Source organism: Oryx dammah, unplaced genomic scaffold (genome assembly GCF_014754425.2).
Source record: "Oryx dammah isolate SB20612 unplaced genomic scaffold, SCBI_Odam_1.1 HiC_scaffold_26, whole genome shotgun sequence".
Taxonomy (NCBI): domain Eukaryota; kingdom Metazoa; phylum Chordata; class Mammalia; order Artiodactyla; family Bovidae; genus Oryx; species Oryx dammah.
Window position 1 is genome coordinate 31,052,351 of NW_024070210.1, and position 20,173 is coordinate 31,072,523.

At 39.8% G+C, this 20,173-nt stretch overlaps 1 protein-coding gene and 1 pseudogene across 1 annotated transcript in view; both read left to right on the forward strand.

Annotated features, from left to right (window-relative positions):
• The window catches only part of CCDC175 (coiled-coil domain containing 175), a 79,458-nt gene that overhangs the window by 21,006 nt on the left and 38,279 nt on the right, over positions 1-20,173 (forward strand). Inside the window, exons 6-8 of the mRNA XM_040226356.1 lie at positions 5,205-5,327; positions 8,853-8,962; positions 15,096-15,177. Coding sequence (XP_040082290.1) covers positions 5,205-5,327; positions 8,853-8,962; positions 15,096-15,177 — 315 coding nt within the window. The remainder of the gene's footprint in view (positions 1-5,204; positions 5,328-8,852; positions 8,963-15,095; positions 15,178-20,173) is intronic.
• LOC120852875 lies at positions 11,325-12,757 on the forward strand (annotated as a pseudogene).

The window sequence follows — 20,173 nt, forward strand, 5'->3', positions numbered from 1 at the left end:
TTTTGGGTAAGGGGTGGGGATTTTCAGAAATTTGGTCACTGCCCACTTTCTGGCTTTTTATGGTCAGCTTTCAAATTGTCATGGCACTTGTGGGTGTGTCATTTAGCATAGGCTAATATATTACAATGAGCATATAAAGAGGCTCGAGGTCAACTGAAAGTCAAATTTTCTGCCATCCTGGGCCTATCTATGGTTTAACCAGTTTTCGTAGTATCCTGTTTTTCTCCATGGCTTTGTCCCCTGCCCTCTTTGTTCTTGTCTCAATTTGGTTCTTGTGATTGTTTCCATGATGTGTGCAAAGTTGTTTCAGTTGTGTCTGACTCTTTGTGACCCTATGGACCATTGCCCACCAGGCTCCTCTGTCCATGGGATACTCTAGTTATGAGTACTGGAGTGGGTTGCCATGCCCGCCTCCAGGGTATCTTCCTAACTCAGGGACTGAACCCACAACTTTACACTTCCTGCATTAGCAGGCCAGTTCTTTACCCCTAGCACCACCTGTTTTCATGATAAGACTATTCATAAGTTCCAGTTAGGTCTGAGAGTTTTTATCCTTTAAAGCACCCATGTCTTCATAAACAGTTTTACACTAAAACCATGGATTTTTTTTTTTAAGTGTAAATAGCTCAGCCTTAGTCATCCTCAGAACAGGTGCTTTGTGAAGTCATTGACAAGGGGTCCTTTGGGCAGTCTGCAAGCACCAACCGGAATTTGTAAAAGTCGAGCTCCATGGACCTTTTCAGGGGACGAAACCATTGTTACCCTGCACTGCAGTTCTGGAGTCAACTGAAATCCGTGGCTCCTGTCACTGGGCTAGACCTTGCTTGGATTTATTGTTATTTCAGTGAAATGGTATCAGAATAATAAGAACCAAAATGGGTTTTTCCTCTTTTCTTTCTCTACCCGCAACAATGCTGAGAGGTCTTAATTTCACCCACTGTTTCCAGCCCTCTGCTTGACTTTCTCTCTGAGCAGTCCAGAACTCCCACACTGGAGGGGCTCACAGAAGTTACAGGGGTAAAAAGTGGGATGTGTCTGCATGGGCACAGCTTGAGGGATGATGTGCAGGACAGTGTAGGTGGGGAGTGGGGAGAACCTAGTCTCTTTTTTTTTTACTTCTGCTGGGGCTGAAACAATGGTCACTGGTGGCCTGAGTATTACTGACATTTGCCCACCAGAAGGAAGACTCCACCAGGCAGGGATTTTGTCTGTCTTTTTGTTGCTGAATTCTAGCACCATGATGGGTGCCTGGCATACCTTGTGTGTATAATATTACTGTATTGAGAGATTGAGTTTCTAACTTCATTTTAAGCCCTAGAGAGAAGTTTCCACCCTCTCCCATCCCTTCCTATTCTTTAATATAAAGAATATAATATATATATAATTTATATTATATAAGATATAATATATATTTTATATAAAATTTTTAAAAGGAAGCCCAGAGGGACTTCAGATTGAGAATTTGAGAACATGATAGGTTCTCCTTCCTTTTGTGGATAGTGTTTCTCAGTCAAAAGCACTAATTCAATGAATAAGTGTGGCTTTACAAAAACAGGTAGTGGCTGGATTTGGCCAATAGGTAGTAGTTTGCCTACCCTTGGTCTAGTGCCCTGGGAGAAAAGGAAAAGCATTAGAGTACTCAAATGCGAACAGCAAAAGCCTTGACTCAAACTTGCTTAAATAGTAAGGGCATTTATCATCTTACACAGTAGGAATTCCCAAGGTAGGGCAAACTCTAGGACTAGCTAATTCAGTGGCTTATCCCTCTTCCATCTTCATTTTAAGGCTGGTTTCCCTCATCATCGCAAGATGCCTGCCAGTGACAACTGGACTATATGCTTCCATGTTCACATAGAAGAAAACCTTTCCCAACCAGGGCCATAAGTCTTCTTGCCAGGTTAAGATAGCGCCCACCCCAGAATACTAATGGATCCTAAGGGGATGCATGTACTAGTGGGCTATACCAGCTAGGGTGGATATTAAGGAGTCAACCATTGATGCTCACTAAATGCACGCCATATGCCATGGTGTTAAGCTTGTTAATTCCCTTTATTTCAAATGAGAAAGGAAAACCTGTTTATAGCTGTCAGAGTCTTCAAACACACAGTCTCCTCTAACACAAAACAGAATTGTTTTTGCTAATATTATTTCTATAATTACAAGACTTTGGGAGAAGTTTTAAGCCAAAGAATGAGGACAGAATATCAATTTTCAATAAAATTTATTATCACCAAGTTTTGTTTTAATGCATCTGTGCCCTAGTGCAGAGATAATTGATAATGATTACATTCATTCAGAGAAGCCACTTTGAGTGAATTGGCTGATGACTGATGAAAAACCACATCACTATATATTTTCATTAATTCTTTAATATAAAGTTAAATATGCTTTCTTAGGCCTTACTACTCACTTGCCTTGCTCTTGATAATTCACCTTGCCAACAAATCCATGATGTGTTTGATTTTGATAAGAAGGTGACTCATTTAAGTAGGATCTGACAGGTAATCACAATATGTTTGATCTTAGTAAAATTGTTATTTATCCTGTTAATGAAAATAGTTGATAAACAATCTATAATAAGAACAGAAAAGAGTTTTATTTGAATCAAACTAAGAACTAGTTCAGAAGCCATTTTCCCAGATTACTCCAAGGAGCTGTTCTGGAAAAGCAGGGTTTTCAGCACAGTTTTATATCTTGTCAGAACAAAGACTAATGAACAAGTCAGAGTTACATTTCTTCAACATTCTGAAAAAGAAAAAGAAAAAAAGAACAGACCAGCACCTGGGAAGGGAGTCTTATCATCAAAGGAGTAACAACATACTTAGCATCCCAGGAAGAGGGATGTTTAATCTTTATTTTTAACACGAATTTTCTTTACTTAATGTTTCCTTTTCTTAAATAGTTACAGCTGATGTAGAATGCAGGTGTGATAGACCACGAAAAGGCTATTTTAGTTAGCATAAAATTCAGGTTAGCTGATGTATAAGCCAGAGTGACTTCCTTATATCTCAATGTGTGAAAATTTATCAGTCCCCAACAGGTTGGTGACTCCCCTCTATGGGTCCTTTGCCCAATGTCGCAAATGCCAGCCAAACGAAACAGGGTTCGGTATAGCAAATCAGGAACTCAATTCATTGATTAAGGAACAGAGAAGAGAGAGCTTCTGCTCTAAACACACCATCTTCCTGAAGGAAGGAGAGTAAACGAATTCTCAGGAGTAGGAGGCGACAGTCATCAGGGCTCTAGGAAAGGGGCGGAGATTTATAGAACCAGGGCAGCTGGAGCATGCGCGGTCTTTCATGCTTCCTTGCACAGGGCATGAGTTGCTCCTCCTACTGCTGCCGCTGCTGCTGCTAAATCGCGTCAGTCGTGTCCGACTCTGCGACCCTATAGACGGCAGCCCACCAGGCTCCCCAGTCCCTGGGATTCACCAAGCAAGAACACTGGAGTGGTTTGCCTAGTAGAGTACAAATACCCTGTTTGGGCAGAGATCTTAACATGGTAAAGAAGCAAAGTTAACTTTCCAGCACCTCAGGTCTTATGTGCACAGGAAGGGCATTCCTGTGGTCAATGCACACAGCCAGTTCAGGGCATTTGACCACCTAATATCTCTTAAGGCATAGCCACAAAGCATTTCTGCCAAATACCGGGTGCTTTTGAAACAGAGATAACTCAAAGGAAGGATCCTTTAGTTCTCGGAGCTGGTATGGGTGACACAATGGTAAGTTGTTCAAGGCTGTGAGCTGCCCTACCTTCAATAATTTTGGTTTTGGTCTGTTTTATTCCTCATTAACTAATATGAATTTAAATTTTTGAACAATTCTTAATTCCTTCCTTTGACTCTCCTCAGTTCAGTTCAGTTCAGTCACTCAGTTGTGTTGGACTCTTAGTGACCCCATGAATCGCAGCACGCCAGGCCTCCCTGTCCACCACCAACTCCTGGAGTTCACTCAGACTCACATCCATCCAGTCCATTTCATCCTCTGTCGTCCCCTTCTCCTCCCGCCCCCAATCCCTCCCAGCATCAGTCTTTTCCAATGAGTCAACTCTTCGCATGAGGTGGCCAAAGTACTGGAGTTTCAGCTTTAGCATCATTCCTTCCAAAGAAATCCCAGGGCGGATCTCCTTCAGAATGGACTGGTTGGATCTCCTTGTAGTCCAAGGGACTCTCAAGAGTCTTCTCCAACACCACAGTTCAAAAGCATCAATTCTTCAGCGCTCAGCCTTCTTCACAGTCCAACTCTCACATCCATACATGACCACAGGAAAAACCATAGCCTTGACTAGATGGACCTTAGTCGGCAAAGTAATGTCTCTGCTTTTGAATATACTATCTAGGTTGGTCATAACTTTTCTTCCAAGGAGTAAGGGTCTTTTAATTTCATAGCTGCAGTCACCATCTGCAGTGATTTTGGAGCCCCCAAAAATAAAGTCTGACACTGTTTCCACTGTTTCCCCATTTATTTCCCATGAAGTGATGGGACTGGATGCCATGATCTTAGGTATTTGAATGTTGAGCTTTAAGCCAACTTTTTCACTCTCCTCCTTCACTTTCATCAAGAGGTTTTTTAGCTCCTCTTCACTTTCTGCCATAAGGGTGGTGTCATCTGCATATCTGAGGTTATTGATATTTCTCCTGGCAATCTTGATTCCAGCTTGTGTTTCTTCTAGTCCAGCGTTTCTCATGATGTACCCTGCATAGAAGTTAAATAAGCAGGGTGACAATATACAGCCTTGACGTACTCCTTTTCCTATTTGGAACCAGTCTGTTGTTCCATGTCCAGTTCTAACTGTTGCTTCCTGACCTGCATACAGATTTCTCAAGAGGCTCCTAATGTGCTGTAAATTTGTTTTTTTAATTTTATATATTGTTGTATTTTACCAGTATTTTTTTTTATGTTTTACTAGTAAATTTTAGAACAAAAGCTACTTTTATAATTTGCTTGTAACGATCATTGTTTTATTGTGACTCTAAATTTACTAGTTCAACATTTCATAATTACAGTTCAGTCTTTGTGATTTATTATTTTTCCTTTGATGCCTCAAAATAAGCCCAAACCCGGTTGTTTTAATTTGATAAAATACTTAGGTTAAATATGGTATACGTAAATATGAACTAGGTTTGCAAAAATTTTTTAAAGGCTTTCCTCAGCTTTGTTGTCATCTTAAGCTTTCTGTTTGGTTTATTATGTTTATTAATACAGATTGAAGAATGTAAAAAACTCTGTGAACTTAAGAGAACAGAAACTTGCACAAAGAAGAAAGAATTGGATAAATTAAGGCTTACAATGACAAAAATGAAAGAAACTGTTACTACAAGCACAGTGGTAAGAAAAAAAAAAAACTGATTTTCATGTCTGACCCCAGGCTTCTCAATATACACTGCCTTAAACATAGCAGGAGGTTTTTTAAAAAAGGAGTTGATTTTAATTCATCTTCATGCCATTCTGGGGAGAATTTTTTGAGCATGTTTACATTTTCTGACATATTATTTAAAGTGTCATAATGCAGTTATGTTTTCTTCAGGAATATGACAAAAAGAAGTAAGTTTGGGATGCCTTAGGTATAAATTGCATTTAATGGACTGCCCAACCAAGAAATTGAACCCAGGCCTCCCTCAGTGCAGGCAGATGCTTTACTGACTCAGCTACACATGAAGTCCCTTTAATGGGCCAAAGTACTATAAAACTGGTTTTAAAAAACACATATAGAACTGACCAAATGCATACAGAACCTTATGTAATGTTTCTGTGAGATTGCTTTATTCTGTATAACAAAGTGAATAACCATGGACAGGTTCATTATTTCTGAATATGTGATAACCAAACAGAATTTGGGCTCTCCACTTATACTGAGTATAAGAACATTAATATGCACTTTTACTTTTAAAAATTGATAACATTGATTGAAAAAGCCAGTGCTGTGATAGTCAGTACTTTAAAATGAGGGTTATCCTCATTTTAAAGATGAGAAAACTGAGCTTATGGAGATGACTATAGTTGAAGAGGTCAATGTTAATACTACTTCTATGTTAATTAAAATAGAAACACCTGTAATCTATCATAATTAGTTGAATTAATGAGTCTTTAGTGATTTCTTCTATCTGTTTTGAATTGTTGTTGTTTAGTCACTAAGTCATGTCTGATTCTTTGTGACCTCATGGACTGTGGCCCACCTGGTTCCTCTGTCCATGGGACTTTCCAGGCAAGAATACTGGAGTGGGTTGCCATTTACTGCTCTCGGGGATCTTTCCCATCCAGGGATCGAACCCACCTCTCCTGCATTGACAGGTGGATCCTTACTGCTGTGCCACCAGGGAAGTCCTCCATCTGTATTGAGAATTACGTGTAAAACTATGTGGGGTAATAGTAATACTAATATATATTTAACATTTCTTATTAGAATGTTCAGTTAATTCCGTTTATAGGGTAGTTCTGACCATTATGGGCTTTCCTGGTGGCTCAATGGTAAAGAATCCACCTGCCAATGCAGGAGACGTGGGTTTGATCCCTGGGTTGGGAAGATCCCCTGAAGGAGGAAATGGCGACCCATTCCCAATATTCCTGCCTGGAGAATACCTTGGACAGAGGAGCCTGGTGGGCTTCAGTCCATGGGGTCATGAAGAGTCGGACACAACTGAGAACCCACACTTTTTTCCTTGACCATTATAATTACAATGCATCTATTATGACATCCAATTACAAAACACTAGTAAAACAAAAAAATTTATCTGCATACAAGATCATTATCTGTTTTTTTCAAATATCAATGCAGTAAGGAAGCATAAATCTAGCTAGGTTCAAAGAAGAAGATGGGTTGGATAAAACAGATTTTATCTGCATGCCTAAGCATAAATTTAGGGCCTCATAAATTATGTCACACTTACCAGTTAGCTTGGAAAAATGAAGTATATGTTCCTTAACCTATACTCCAGAGATCTCTAAGGCCAGATAAGACAAGGCTTGAGGTATCAGGGATACTCACCTCAAGTGTCTCTCTCTCTTTGGTTGCTAAGTCATATCCGACTCTTGCGACCTCATGGACTATAGCCCACCAGACTCCTCTGTCCATTGGATCCTCCAAGCAAGAATCCTTGAGTGGGTTGCCATTTCCTTCTCCAGGGGATCTTCCCGACCGAGGGATTGAACCCGGGTCTCCTTCTCTGCAGGCAGATTCTTTACCGACTGAGCTATGAGGAAACCCCAGTGTCTCTCTCTCTCCCCCAATCCAACCCTCCACCCCACCTTACTGGTGGGGAATAGTGTTTAAAGCACGACGGCATTATCACAGAGGCTTCCCAGGTGGCTCAGTGGGAAAGAACCAGCTTGCTAATCCAGGATAGGCAGGCTCGATCCCAGGCTCAGTTAGATCCCCTGGAGCAGAAAATGTCAACCCCCTCCAGTATTCATGCCTGGAAAATTCCACGGAGAGAGGAGCTTGGAAGGCTACTGTTCATGGCGTCTTGAAAGAGTCAGACATGACTGAGCATGAGCTTCACATACATATCAGAGAAACCTGCATCTGAATCTCAGCTTTACTAAGCCAGAATTTCCTTGTCTATAGTATGGAGGTCATAGGACTGCCTACTTCAAAGGACTTTTGTGGAGAAGGAATGAGGTCATGCCTATAAGGCTTTTAGCTGAGTGCTTTGTGTTTGGTAAAGTTTGTTGTGGTTGATGTTGTTACTTCCTGAGATTAGAAAACAACCCTTTGACCATGAACTTGAGACTACTGGGAGTTTCAGGTTCACCTTCATGTGGCACTTTTAGTTTAGAAAACTTTGCAACCAGGTCAAGCTAAAGTGATTCTGGCAGAAAAGAACAGTGTATGATTGACTCTCAAGGTGCCCTACAGTCCAGGGCGGGGAGGTTAGAGGGCTAGAGGCAACGAATATCAGGCTGGACGGGCCTTGAGCATATAGTCACTAATCTTGATGATCAGAGTCCCTTGGGCAGTCTACTGACTTTTGATGGCAGTTCTAGGATTTCAAACTCCTGTTAACTCTGGAACTATGGTCCACAAGTTCAGTCATATGAGTGCTTTAGAGAAAAAAAGTAGTTTGGGGAGCTTTCACTCACCTGTCTCACCTGACGTGACTGAGAGTGCCTCTATACCCCTGACACATGTTCTCTGACCCCACAGTGGTGTGCAGGATTGGGGGAAGTTAAATAATCTGCCCAGGGTAACTCTGCAGAGAGCAAAGGAATCTGTTTGATTAGCTTTCCTCTCAGCTCCACTTTCCCTCACAAGTGGAAATGTAGATCTAAGCTCCAATAAATTTGCCTTCCCTTTTCTTTTACTAAAACTGTGTTATAAAAATATCTGTTTCACTATGAATTTTCTTCATTCATAGTTCTTTCTTTTAATTATGATAACATTTTTTCATCATACCCAATTTTTCCATTTCCAAAATGCTGATTAAGTATTAAGAAAAAATCTTCAGCGTGAACATAGCTATCAAATAAGGCAAAAGACCTGATTTGTTCTGACTTTTAAAATAATACTCATTCCAGTATCCTGGAACAACATTTTGAAAATAATTATTAAAATGTATATTTAATTTTTAAAATGGTATTCAAGATGAATTCATGTCTTTAAAGTTTTTTTATATAGTTTTAACATTCCTATTGCTGTAATTCATTTCTCTTCCTCCCAAATTTTGTTTTCTTTTCTGATGATTTCAGGATTACTTCTGTCTCAGTTTGTTTTATAAAGAAACAAGTAATATAATGATTGATTTTTATTTTAACTAAAGGCACCCCCAGTATAAAAGATGAATGGATGATACATGAATATTTAATGAATTGAACTGCTGTCATGAGTCATTTGATGATTTATTGAATTTTCAACAGGTTCTTAGTGATCACAATTTAGAACTAGCACGACTACAGGAATCAATAAGAGAGTGGGAACAAAAGATTGAAGACCTGAAGAAATCTTGTAAGATCCTGGAGGATAAAATGTAAGGATAATACTTTCTTTTCACTGAAGCATTTCTAGACGTGATGTTACTTTCATTAGAAAATTTTTTCTAATATTAGATGAAAATTATATTCTCTTAGTTTACTAAAGTTTCTGTGATTTTCAGCTTTATAGAACCACATCTTCATTTTGAAATTAACCAGTTTTTCAAATGATTAGGAGAAATGATTGAGGATGATGTGTTTAATTTAGGAAGAGGGATGGATTTGGGGGTATGGATTATCCTCATTTCAGTTCCTTACTCCCTGTAAACAAATATGCCCCTGGAGGAAGGCATTGCCGTAATGCTACAAACTCACCTAACCATGCTGTTACAATTGTTGTTCATAGTCAAAGAGGACTTGCAGAACTTGAGAAAATACAGGGAAGCCGCAAGGCAAAAACTTTTACCCAAGGAACGGAAACCAGAAACATAAGAAAATATTCCTTCCATTTCAAAGGTCATAGTCTTTGCTTCCTTTTATGATTCTCTTTATCTACATGCTGTGTTGTCTTCTTGGTGAGCCCGTGGCTAAGCATGGCTATTCTAAACACTCTGAGTTTACCTGGCACAGGTTCATCTACTTTAGAGACTGACTAACAGATTCTCCAGGAGAATTCCCAGATTTCCCAACAAATACTGTTTAGCTCAGCTCTGGTCAGGAAGGTGGGGTCTTTCAATATAAATATGGCTTCTGGGCTTACCCCTAGGGTTTGCCGACAGTTTAAAAGACAAACTGTGGTCTGAACAGTTTCCAAAAAAGACATGTAATTTCACATATAGAATCCTATTATAACATGATTCTTTTCTACATAGATTTGAATGTATTGCACTTAAAGTTATATCTCTAACAATTGCACCACAGTGCTACTCTACCATCAACTGTCCATAAAATATGCAATAATCTCTATACTCAGTACTAGATTTAAAAACAGAAAGCTCAAGTAACACAACAATTAAAAATCAGAATAAAAAAATCTTTTTCTTTGACAAAGTTAGTTTTAGTTGATATCTATTTCTTAAATACCAGGCAGAGAATCATCATGGAATTTACAGATTAACTCTTGAAATTATTTCTAGGGGTTATCATTAAAAGTCTTGCTGTTACACTGATGAAAAATTTTAAATTTATAAGCAGTCTTCATGTTAGCTGATACTGATAAGTCGCTTCAGTCATGTCTGACTCTGTGCAACCCCATAGATGGCAGCCCACCAGGCTCTTCCATCCCTGGGATTCTCCAGGCAAGAATACTGAAGTGGGTTGCCATTTCCTCCTCCAACGCATGCATGCATGCTAAGTCACTTCAGTCATGTCTGATTCTATGTGACCCTATGGACAGCAGCCCACCAGGCTCCTCTGTCCACAGGATTCTCTAGGCAAGAATACTGGAGTGCGTTGCCATTTCCTTCTCCATGTTAGCTAACTAGTTTTAAAAGCGTGTTCCAGAAGGAAATGGGGAGCTTCCCTGGTTGGCTCAATGGTAAAGAATCCACCTGCCAGTGCAAGAGACACAGGTTCGATCTCTGGTCTGGGAAGATCCCACAGGCCGTGGAGTAGCTAAGCCCATGCACCACAGCTGTTGAGCCTGTGGTCTAGAGCTGGGGATCTGTAACTACTGAGCTCAGATGCTGCAGTTACTGAAGTATGTGTGTCCGGGATTCCATGTTCTGAAGCAGAAGAAGCCAGCACGGTGAGAAGCCTGCGTATCACAGCCAGAGGGGCCCCTGCTCCCTGTAACTGGGGAAAAGCCCATGCAGCAAAGACCCAGCTTGGTCAAAAATAAATAAATAAAATAAACAAAAATTTTTTTAAAAAGAAGGAAATGGGGATTCATTGATCTTTCATTTTGAATGGCTCACCTTTTTTTTTTAATTCCAGTTTTTTAAGAGTTTTCATGTAGAATCTCACTGAGAAAAAGTGCTTTTGACTAATTTGGTGATTGAGGATATTTACCTCCCCCCTTTTTATTAATAAAACTTTACTTTTTCCTCTTTATTACTTGGCAAATTAAAAGAAAATTCTCTGTATTTTTATTTTCTCACTTAGTTCCTTTTTTCTAACTTTGGTGGTAGAGAGAAGCAGCTCAGTTCTTGTTTGGTGAATTTAAAGAATCAAAATGTTATTTTTATAATATCTATAAGATTCTTTAAATTAAACAAGAAACTAAATAATTTGCATAGGTTATCTTCTTAATGATCTATAAGTCTTAATTCCCCATGTCCCCCCCACCATGAATTCTTTACCTTGCAAGCTCATCATCTATTTTGAGGTCAAAATATTGAGAGAAAACAAAAATTACTCAATTCCAAGTTTAAATTAAATATGTAGAAATTCAATTAAATTTAAATTAATTTAGGAACTTTCCAGAACGCTCGGTGAAAGGCGGAGGAGCAGCTGGCTGCCCAAGCTGCGCACAGCAACGCGCTCCTTCCCGCTCCCCGACACCGGCATCGGCCCGCTCACAGGCTATAGAAAATGGTGAAAGAAACCACTTACTATGATGTTTTGGGGGTCAAACCCAATGCCACCCAAGAATTGAAAACGGCTTACAGGAAACTGGCCTTGAAGTACCACCCTGATAAGAATCCAAATGAAGGCGAGAAATTTAAACAGATTTCTCAAGCTTACGAAGTGCTCTCTGATGCAAAGAAAAGGGAATTATATGACAAAGGAGGAGAACAGGCAATTAAAGAAGGTGGAGCAGGTGGTGGTTTTGGCTCCCCCATGGACATCTTTGATATGTTTTTCGGAGGAGGAGGCAGGATGCAGAGAGAGAGGAGAGGTAAAAACGTTGTGCATCAACTTACAGTAACTTTAGAAGATTTATATAATGGTGCAACAAGAAAACTAGCTCTGCAAAAGAATGTGATTTGTGACAAATGTGAAGGCCGAGGTGGTAAGAAAGGAGCAGTAGAATGCTGTCCCAATTGTCGAGGTACTGGAATGCAAATAAGAATTCATCAGATAGGACCTGGAATGGTTCAGCAAATTCAGTCTGTCTGCATGGAGTGCCAGGGCCATGGGGCTGCAACGGAAGGAAGATAGTTCGAGAAAAGAAAATTCTAGAAGTTCATATTGACAAAGGCATGAAAGATGGCCAGAAGATAACATTCCATGGTGAAGGAGACCAAGAACCAGGACTGGAGCCAGGAGATATTATCATTGTTTTAGATCAGAAGGACCATGCTGTTTTTACTCGACGAGGAGAAGACCTTTTCATGTGTATGGACATACAGCTGGTTGAGGCATTGTGTGGCTTCCAGAAGCCAATATCTACTCTTGACAACCGAACCATAGTCATCACTTCTCATCCAGGTCAGATTGTCAAGCATGGAGATATCAAGTGTGTGCTAAATGAAGGCATGCCAATTTACCGTAGGCCATATGAAAAGGGTCGCCTAATCATTGAATTTAAGGTAAACTTTCCTGAGAATGGCTTTCTCTCTCCTGATAAACTCTCTTTGATGGAAAAACTTCTGCCTGAGAGGAAGGAAGTAGAAGAGACTGATGAAATGGACCAGGTAGAATTAGTGGACTTTGATCCAAATCAGGAAAGACGGCGCTATTACAATGGAGAAGCATATGAGGATGATGAACATCATCCTCGGGGTGGTGTTCAGTGTCAGACCTCTTAGTAGGGCCTGTGAATAACACTCACTGCTGGTGTTTTATTTTCAGTAGTGATTGAGTGAAGGACTATAATCATAATATGCTCACTACTTGCTTTTGTTTTAATATTCAACTATAGTAGTGTTTAAAAGTTAAATGAAGAATAAACTCGAATATAAAAGCTCAAAAAAAAATTAAATTAATTTAAATTATGTGGACAGTTAAGAGTACCTAAAATTTACTACAAGTCCATGGGAGGCACTGCTAGTTTAATCTTTCTTCTTTGTTATTATTAATATCCATAATGATGTATTTGCATAATAAAAGGCAAATCAGTACCTATCTTTCTAAATTGTTATGACCTTTCTTTGTCATTGAGCTGGTTATCAGCATATGGGAACTGAGAGATTAGAAACTAAATATTGTATGTAAATGACATCCAATTTGTGACCCAAGTATAGACTCGCCATTATAGTACAGGAGGCTGTAACAATTATAGATGCTTTTTTTTCTTTAAAGTCCTGAAGGGTCTTGAGAACAAGGGATTGTCAAGGTTACCAATGACTTTCATCCTGCCAGATTTCAGTGATCTGGTCTAAAGTTTTTGAATTCTTAATAAAATTTGACACAGATGCTTACTTTCATCTTCTTGAAATGGTTTCTTCATTTGGCTTCCCAAACATCACCTTCTCTTATTTCACTGACCACACTGCTCCTTCTCAGGACCCTATACTTGATCCATTTCTTCTTTCTGTCTCTAAATTTTGGACTTCTCAGCCATTCACTATCCTCTATTCTATACTCATACTCCCCATACATGTCTTCATTCAGTCTCATTCTTTCTGTACCCCCAGTGACTTCCATATTTATATATTCAGCCCTGACCTCTAAATGCATACAGTCTGCAGCTTATTTGACCTTAGCACTTGGAGAATTGCAGTGATAGTTTCTCAGTTGTGTCTGACTTTTTGCAATCTCATGGACTACAGCCCATCAGGATCCTCTGTCCATGGAATTCTCCAGGGAAGCATACTGGAGTGGGTTGCCATTTCTACTCCAGGGATCAAACCCAGTTCTCCCACATTGAGGGCAGATTCTTTACCATCTGAGCCACCACACTTAAAGGATATCTCAAATATACATGTCCTAAACAGAATTCTTAATTTCCCATCTCCTTGAAATAGCTCTTCCTTTAGTCTTCCATATCACTGTTTACCTAATTACTCCAGCCAAAAAACTAGAAGTCATCCACCATTCCAGTTTTCCTCACTACCTAACCCTAACCCAACTAGGTAACTAACCTAACCTAACCCTAATCCAACTCTGCTGCTGCTGCTGCTGCTAAGTCACTTCAGCCATGTCCGACTCTGTGTGACCCCACAGATGGCAGCCCACCAGGCTCTCCCATCCCTGGGATTCTTCAGGCAAGAACACTGGAGTGGGTTGCCATTTCCTTCTCCAATGCATGAAAGTGAAAAGTCAAGTGAAGTCACTCAGTCGTGTCCGATTCTTTGCAACCCCATGGACTACAGCCTACCAGGCTCCTCCATCCCTGGGATTTTCCAGGCAAGAGTACTGGAGTGGGGTGCCATTGCCTTCTCCGAATCCAACTCTAACTCAAGCCAAATCCAAAAGCTTGTCCTATTGCCTTCATCTTCAAAATATGTCCTGAGTCCAGCTACTTCTCACCAGCTCCACCACTACAGCCTCAGTCTGAGCCACCATTATCTCTTCTAGACCCTTGCCATAGACTTCTACATAGTCTGTCTTCCTGTGCTATTGTCTTTCTCTGCTAAGTAGCCAGTCATTTTTACAAGATGTGAATCAGTTCCTGTCATTCCTTTCCTTAAAAAGTCTTCCCCTGATTTCCTTCAAAATAAAATCTGAACTTCTACCTTGTTCTCAAGACCCTGTGTGATCTGGGCTGTGTCTGTCTCTTCGGCCTTTTCAAACTCCTGTCTTCATCTAATACACCAAGCATGTTCCTGTCCAGGTTATTATTCCTGCTGTTCTTTCTATATGACAAGCTCTTCCCCAAGGTCTTCACGTATCTGGGCTCCTTCTCATACTTCAGGTCTTTCACAAATTATTCCAAGAGATGTTCCCCAATCACCTGTCTACACTACCATCATCATTCTCAGGACTTCACTATACTTTACCCTACTTTGCAGTCTTTGGATCATTTAACATTATCTGAAATATATATTTTTTGATAACTTGCTTCTATTCTGCCTACTTCACTAGAGTATAATTTCCATGATGGTAGAGACTTTGCCTGGGCTGTATCTCCAGTATCTATATCATGTTCAGAGTGTAGGTATTCAAAAATTGCTTCTTAAATTAATGTATAAATAAATATTAATGCATCATATCAAAAGAGTAAAATTTTTGTTTATTTTAATGAATAGTAAATAAATATGTTGCATAGGGAGATGGACTGGAAGTTTCTGATATCATAAGTAAATGTGGTTTTTCTGGAAAACATGTCCTAATAGGAATTTATTTGGTTTCCTTTGTTCATAGGCTTTTTTTTAAGAATAACAAGGAAAAACTGGATGATTCATCACATTTTCAAAAAAATGAATTACTGCTGAAGATAAAACAGGTAGGAAGATAGAAATGATGGCTTTAAGAGTATAATTAATTTTTAGTTCACATTTTAAATATGTGTAAAAATGTGAAATTTTCTCAAGATAGTATTGTTTTCATTAACTAATAATAATTATGATCATGATCATTCACAGTAACTGATTTAAAGATCTGATCAGAAAGCTGGAAGAAAATAGTGAAAATCACCTGAGCATAAAAAAAAGTTGTTTTTTTTTTTTTTAATGAGGATAGTTTAAGAGACCTCTGGGACAGCATCAGTGTGCTCTAATATTCAGATTATAGGGGTCCCAGAAAGAGGAGAGAGAGAAAGGGGCAGAGAACATAATTGAATAAATAATAGCTGAAAATTGAGAAAGAAAATAGATATCTAAGTCCAGGAAGCACAAAAATTCCCAAACAAGATGAACCCAAAGAGGACTACACCAAGACATATTGTAATGAAAATGGCAAAAAAATAAAGATAAAGAGAGACTCTTAAAAGCAGCAAAAGAAAAACAACTGGCTGTATACAAGGGAACTCTGAGAAAACTATCAGCTGATGTTTTAGCAGAAGCTTTCTAGGCCAGAAAAAAAGTGGCATGATAAATTTAAAGTGATGAAAGGATAAAACATACACCCAGTTCTCTACTTGGCAAGGCTGTCATTCAGATTTTAATGAAAGATGAAGAGTTTTATAGGTAAGCGAAAGCTGAAAGAGTTCAGCAGTACTAAACCTACTTTACAAGAGATGTTAAAGGGACCTCTCTAAATGGAAAAGACCATAGCTAGAAATATGAAAATTACGAAAGGAAAAATTTCACTGGTAAAGGCAAGCATAAAGTAAAGGTCAACCACTTATAAAGCTAGTGGGAAGGTCAAAATATAAATGCAGTAAAATCATCTATCCACAATAAGTAGTTAAGTTATACAAAAAACAAAAAGATGGACAATATGACATCAAACATATTAAATGTGTAGGGGTAGTAAAAATGCAGAGTTGTTAGAATGTGTTCAAACATAAGGTCATTAACTTCAGTTCAGTTCAGTTCAGTTCAGTCGCTCAGTCGTGTCTGACTCTTTGTGACCCCAGGAATTGCAGCATGCCAGGCCTCCCTGTCCATCACCAACTCCTGGAGCCTACTCAAACTCATGTCCATTGAGTCGGTGATGCCATCCAACCATCTCATCCTCTGTCGTCACCTTCTCCTCCTGCCCTCAATCTTTCCCAGCACAAGGGTCTTTTCAAATGAGTCAGTTCTTTGCATCAGGTGGCCAAATTATTGGAGTTTCAGCTTTAGCATCAGTCCTTCCAATGAATATTCAGGAGTGATTTCCTTTAGGATGGACTGGTTGGATCTCCTTGCAGCCCAAGGAACGCTCAAGAGTCTTCTCCAACTTCACAGTTCAAAAAGCATCAATTTTTCAGCACTCAGCTTTCTTTATAGTCCAACTCTCACATCCATACATGACTAGTGGAAAAACCATAGCCTTGACTAGACGGACCTTAGTCGGCAAAGTATCTCTGCTTTTGAATATGATATCTAGGTTGGTCATAACTTTCCTTCCAAGGAGTAAGCGTCTTTTAATTTCATGGCTGCAGTCACCATCTGCAATGATTTTGGAGCCCCCCAAAATAAAGTCTGACACTGTTTCCACTCTTTCCCCATCTATTTGCCATGGAGTGATGGAACCAGATGCCATGGTCTTAGTTTTCTGAATGTTGAGCTTTAAGCCAACTTTTTCACTCTTCACTTTCACTTTCATTAAGAGGCTCTTTAGTTCTTCTTCACTTTCTGCCATAAGGGTGGTGTCATCTGCATATCTGAGGTTATTGATCTTTCTCCTGGCAATCTTGATTTCAGCTTGTGCTTCATCCAGCCCAGAGTTTCTCATGATGTACCCTGCATATAAGTTAAATAAGCAAGGTGAAAATATATGCCTTGACGTACTCCTTTTCCTATTTGAAACCAGTCTGTTGTTCCATGTCCCATTCTAACTGTTGCTTACTAACCTGCATTCAGGTTTCTCAAGAGGCAGGTCAGGTGGTCTGGTATTCCCATCTCTTTCAGAATTTTCCACAGTTTATTGTGATCCACACAGTCAAAGGCTTTGGCATAGTCAATAAAGCAGAAATAGATGTTTTTCTGGAACTCTCTTGCTTTTTCGATGATCCAGCAGATGCTGGCAATTTGATCTGTGCTTCCTCTGCCTTTTCTAAAACCAGCTTGAACATCTGGAAGTTCATGGCTCACGTATTGCTGAAGCCTGGCTTGGAGAATTTTGAGCGTTACTTTACTAGTGTGTGCTGCTGCTGCTGCTGCTAAGTCGTTTCAGTCATGTCCGACTCTGTGCAATGCCATAGATGGCAGCCCACCAGGCTCCCCTGTCCCTGGGATTCTCCAGGCAAGAACACTGGAATGGGTTGCCATTTCCTTCTCCAATACTAGCGTGTGAGATGAATGCAATTGTGCGGTAGTTTGAGCATTCTTTGGCATTTCCTTTCTCTGGGATTGGAATGAAAACTGACCTTTTTCAGTCCTGTGGCCACTGCTGAGTTAACTTAATCACACGTATATAAACGTTGTTATGTGTATGAAGTGAAAGTGCTAGTTGCTTCATCATGTCTGACTCTTTATGACCCATGGACTATATATAGCCTGCCAGGCTCCTCTGTCCACTGGAGTGGGAACCATTCCCTTCTCCAGGGGGTCTTCCTGACCCAGGGACTGAACTCCTGCATTGCAGGCAGATTCTTGAACCATCTGAGCCACCAGAGCAGCCCTGCTATGTGTATATGTCATGGTAACCATAGACAGAAAATTTGTAATAGACGCACACAGAAAAAGAGAGAAAGGAATCTAAACATAACACTAAAGATAGTAATCACATCACAAGGGGAGAGAACAAAAGATGAAGAATGAACAAAAACTACCAGAAAATAAACAACAAAATGTTGATAAGTACATGTTGTTGTTTTAGCTGCAAAGCTGTGTCTGATTCTTTTGCAGCTCCACGGACTGTAGCCCACCAAACTTCTCTGTCCATGGGATTTCCCAGACTGGAGTGGGTTGCCATTTCCTTCTCCAGGGGATCTTCCCGACCTAGACCCAGGGATTGAACTGCATCTCCTGCATTGGCAGGAAGATTCTTTACCACTGAGCCACCGAGGAAGCATCAATAAATACATATCTATCAGTAATTGCTTTAAAGGTAAATGGGAAAATACTCCAATTAAAGATATGGAGTGGCTGATGGATTTTTTTCTTAATGTCTATATATGCTGCTTACAGGAGACTAGCTTCATATCCAGAGAAGGCAATGGCAACTCACTCAAGTACTCTTGCCTGGAAAATCCCATGGACGGAAGGGCCTGGTGGGCTGCAGTTCATGGGGACACGAAGAGTCAGACGACTGAGTGACTTCACTTTCACTTTTCACTTTCATGCACTGAAGAAGGAAATGGCAACCCACTCCAGTGTTCTTGCCTGGAGAATCCCAGGGACAAGGAGCTTGGTAAGCTGCTGTCTACGGGGTCGCACAGAGTTGGACACGACTGAATCGACTTAGCAGCAGCAGCAGCAGCAGCTTCATATCTAAAGACACACTGAGACTGAAAGTGAGGGTGTGGAATAATGTGTTCAGTACAAATGGAAGCAAAAAGAATGCTGCCCAAAAGACCTGTTTGGATTTTGATTGGGGTTGAATGAAATCTGGAGATCAATTTGGGGAGGATTTTGCACTTTTACAATACTAAAGTTTCTAGTCCACGAATACAGCATATCTTTCATTTATCTTAGGTGTTTTTTTGTTCTCTTTGATTTAATTATTTAATTTCACTATGATATGTCCAAGTTTTTCTTTTTGTTTATCCTGCTTGGGATTTATTGGATATCTTAAAATCTGTGAATTGTTGTACTTTATAAGTTCTGCAAAATTTTCAGCTGTTATCTGTTCATGTATTTCTTTTATCCCATGCTTTTTCCACTACTCCAATTCTGTGTACACAATTATGTGTACTAATAAAATATCCTCTCTGTTTCTTACTTGCTCTTCTTTGTTTTCTAATTTTTGTCTCCCTTAGCTGCATTCTGGGGATAATGGTCTCATTTCAATTCTTAATTTGGTTTTAGTATTTTTGAGTTGGTAAATTTTCAGCTCTGCTTTGTCACTCTTCCTTGTTTCTGAATCCTTGCCATATTTTTCAAGCATGTCTAGGATTTCTTTGATCATAATCAGTACAGTACTTCTGTATTTCAGTGTCTATTTCCAATGTCTGGTATTTTTGTAGGACTATTTCTTTTTATCTATAGTTTCTGCTAGTTTTTGTTCATGCCGTCTTGTTTCCTTCTGTTTCTGGTAGGAAACTGGATAGTGTTCTTCAAAAAAGGTGTTTGTAGAAACAATTTGAGGTTTAGGATGACAGTATATTTCTCAGAAACAGATTTCATTCACTTTTGTCAGATTCCTGGGATGTTACCAGTTCCAAACTTTCTTAATCCACCTTTAGGTTCCCTGGTGACTGAAGTCACGCTTAACCATGCTTCAGTCCAGTTCCATTCAGTCACTCAGTCCATAGACTGCATCATGCCAGGCTTCCCTGTCCATCACCAACTCCTGCAGCTTGCTCAAACTTATGTCCAAGTCAGTGATACCATCCAACCACCTCATCCTCCATCGTCCCCTTCTCCTCCTGCCTTCAGCCTTTCCCCTAGTCTTTTCCAATGAGTCAGTTCTTCACATCACGTGGCCAAAGTATTGGAGTTTCAGCTTCAGCATCAGTCCTTCCAATGAATATTCAGGACTGAGTTCCTTTAAGATGGACTAGTTTGATCTCCTGGCAGTCCAAGGGACTCTCAAGAGTCTTCTCCAGCACTACAGTTCAAAAGCATCAATTCTTCAGCATTCAGCTTTCTTTATAGTCCAACTCTCACATACATACATGACTACTGGAAAAAGGGAATGGTTACCCACTTCAGTATTCTTGCCTGGAGAATTCCATGGATGAGGAACTT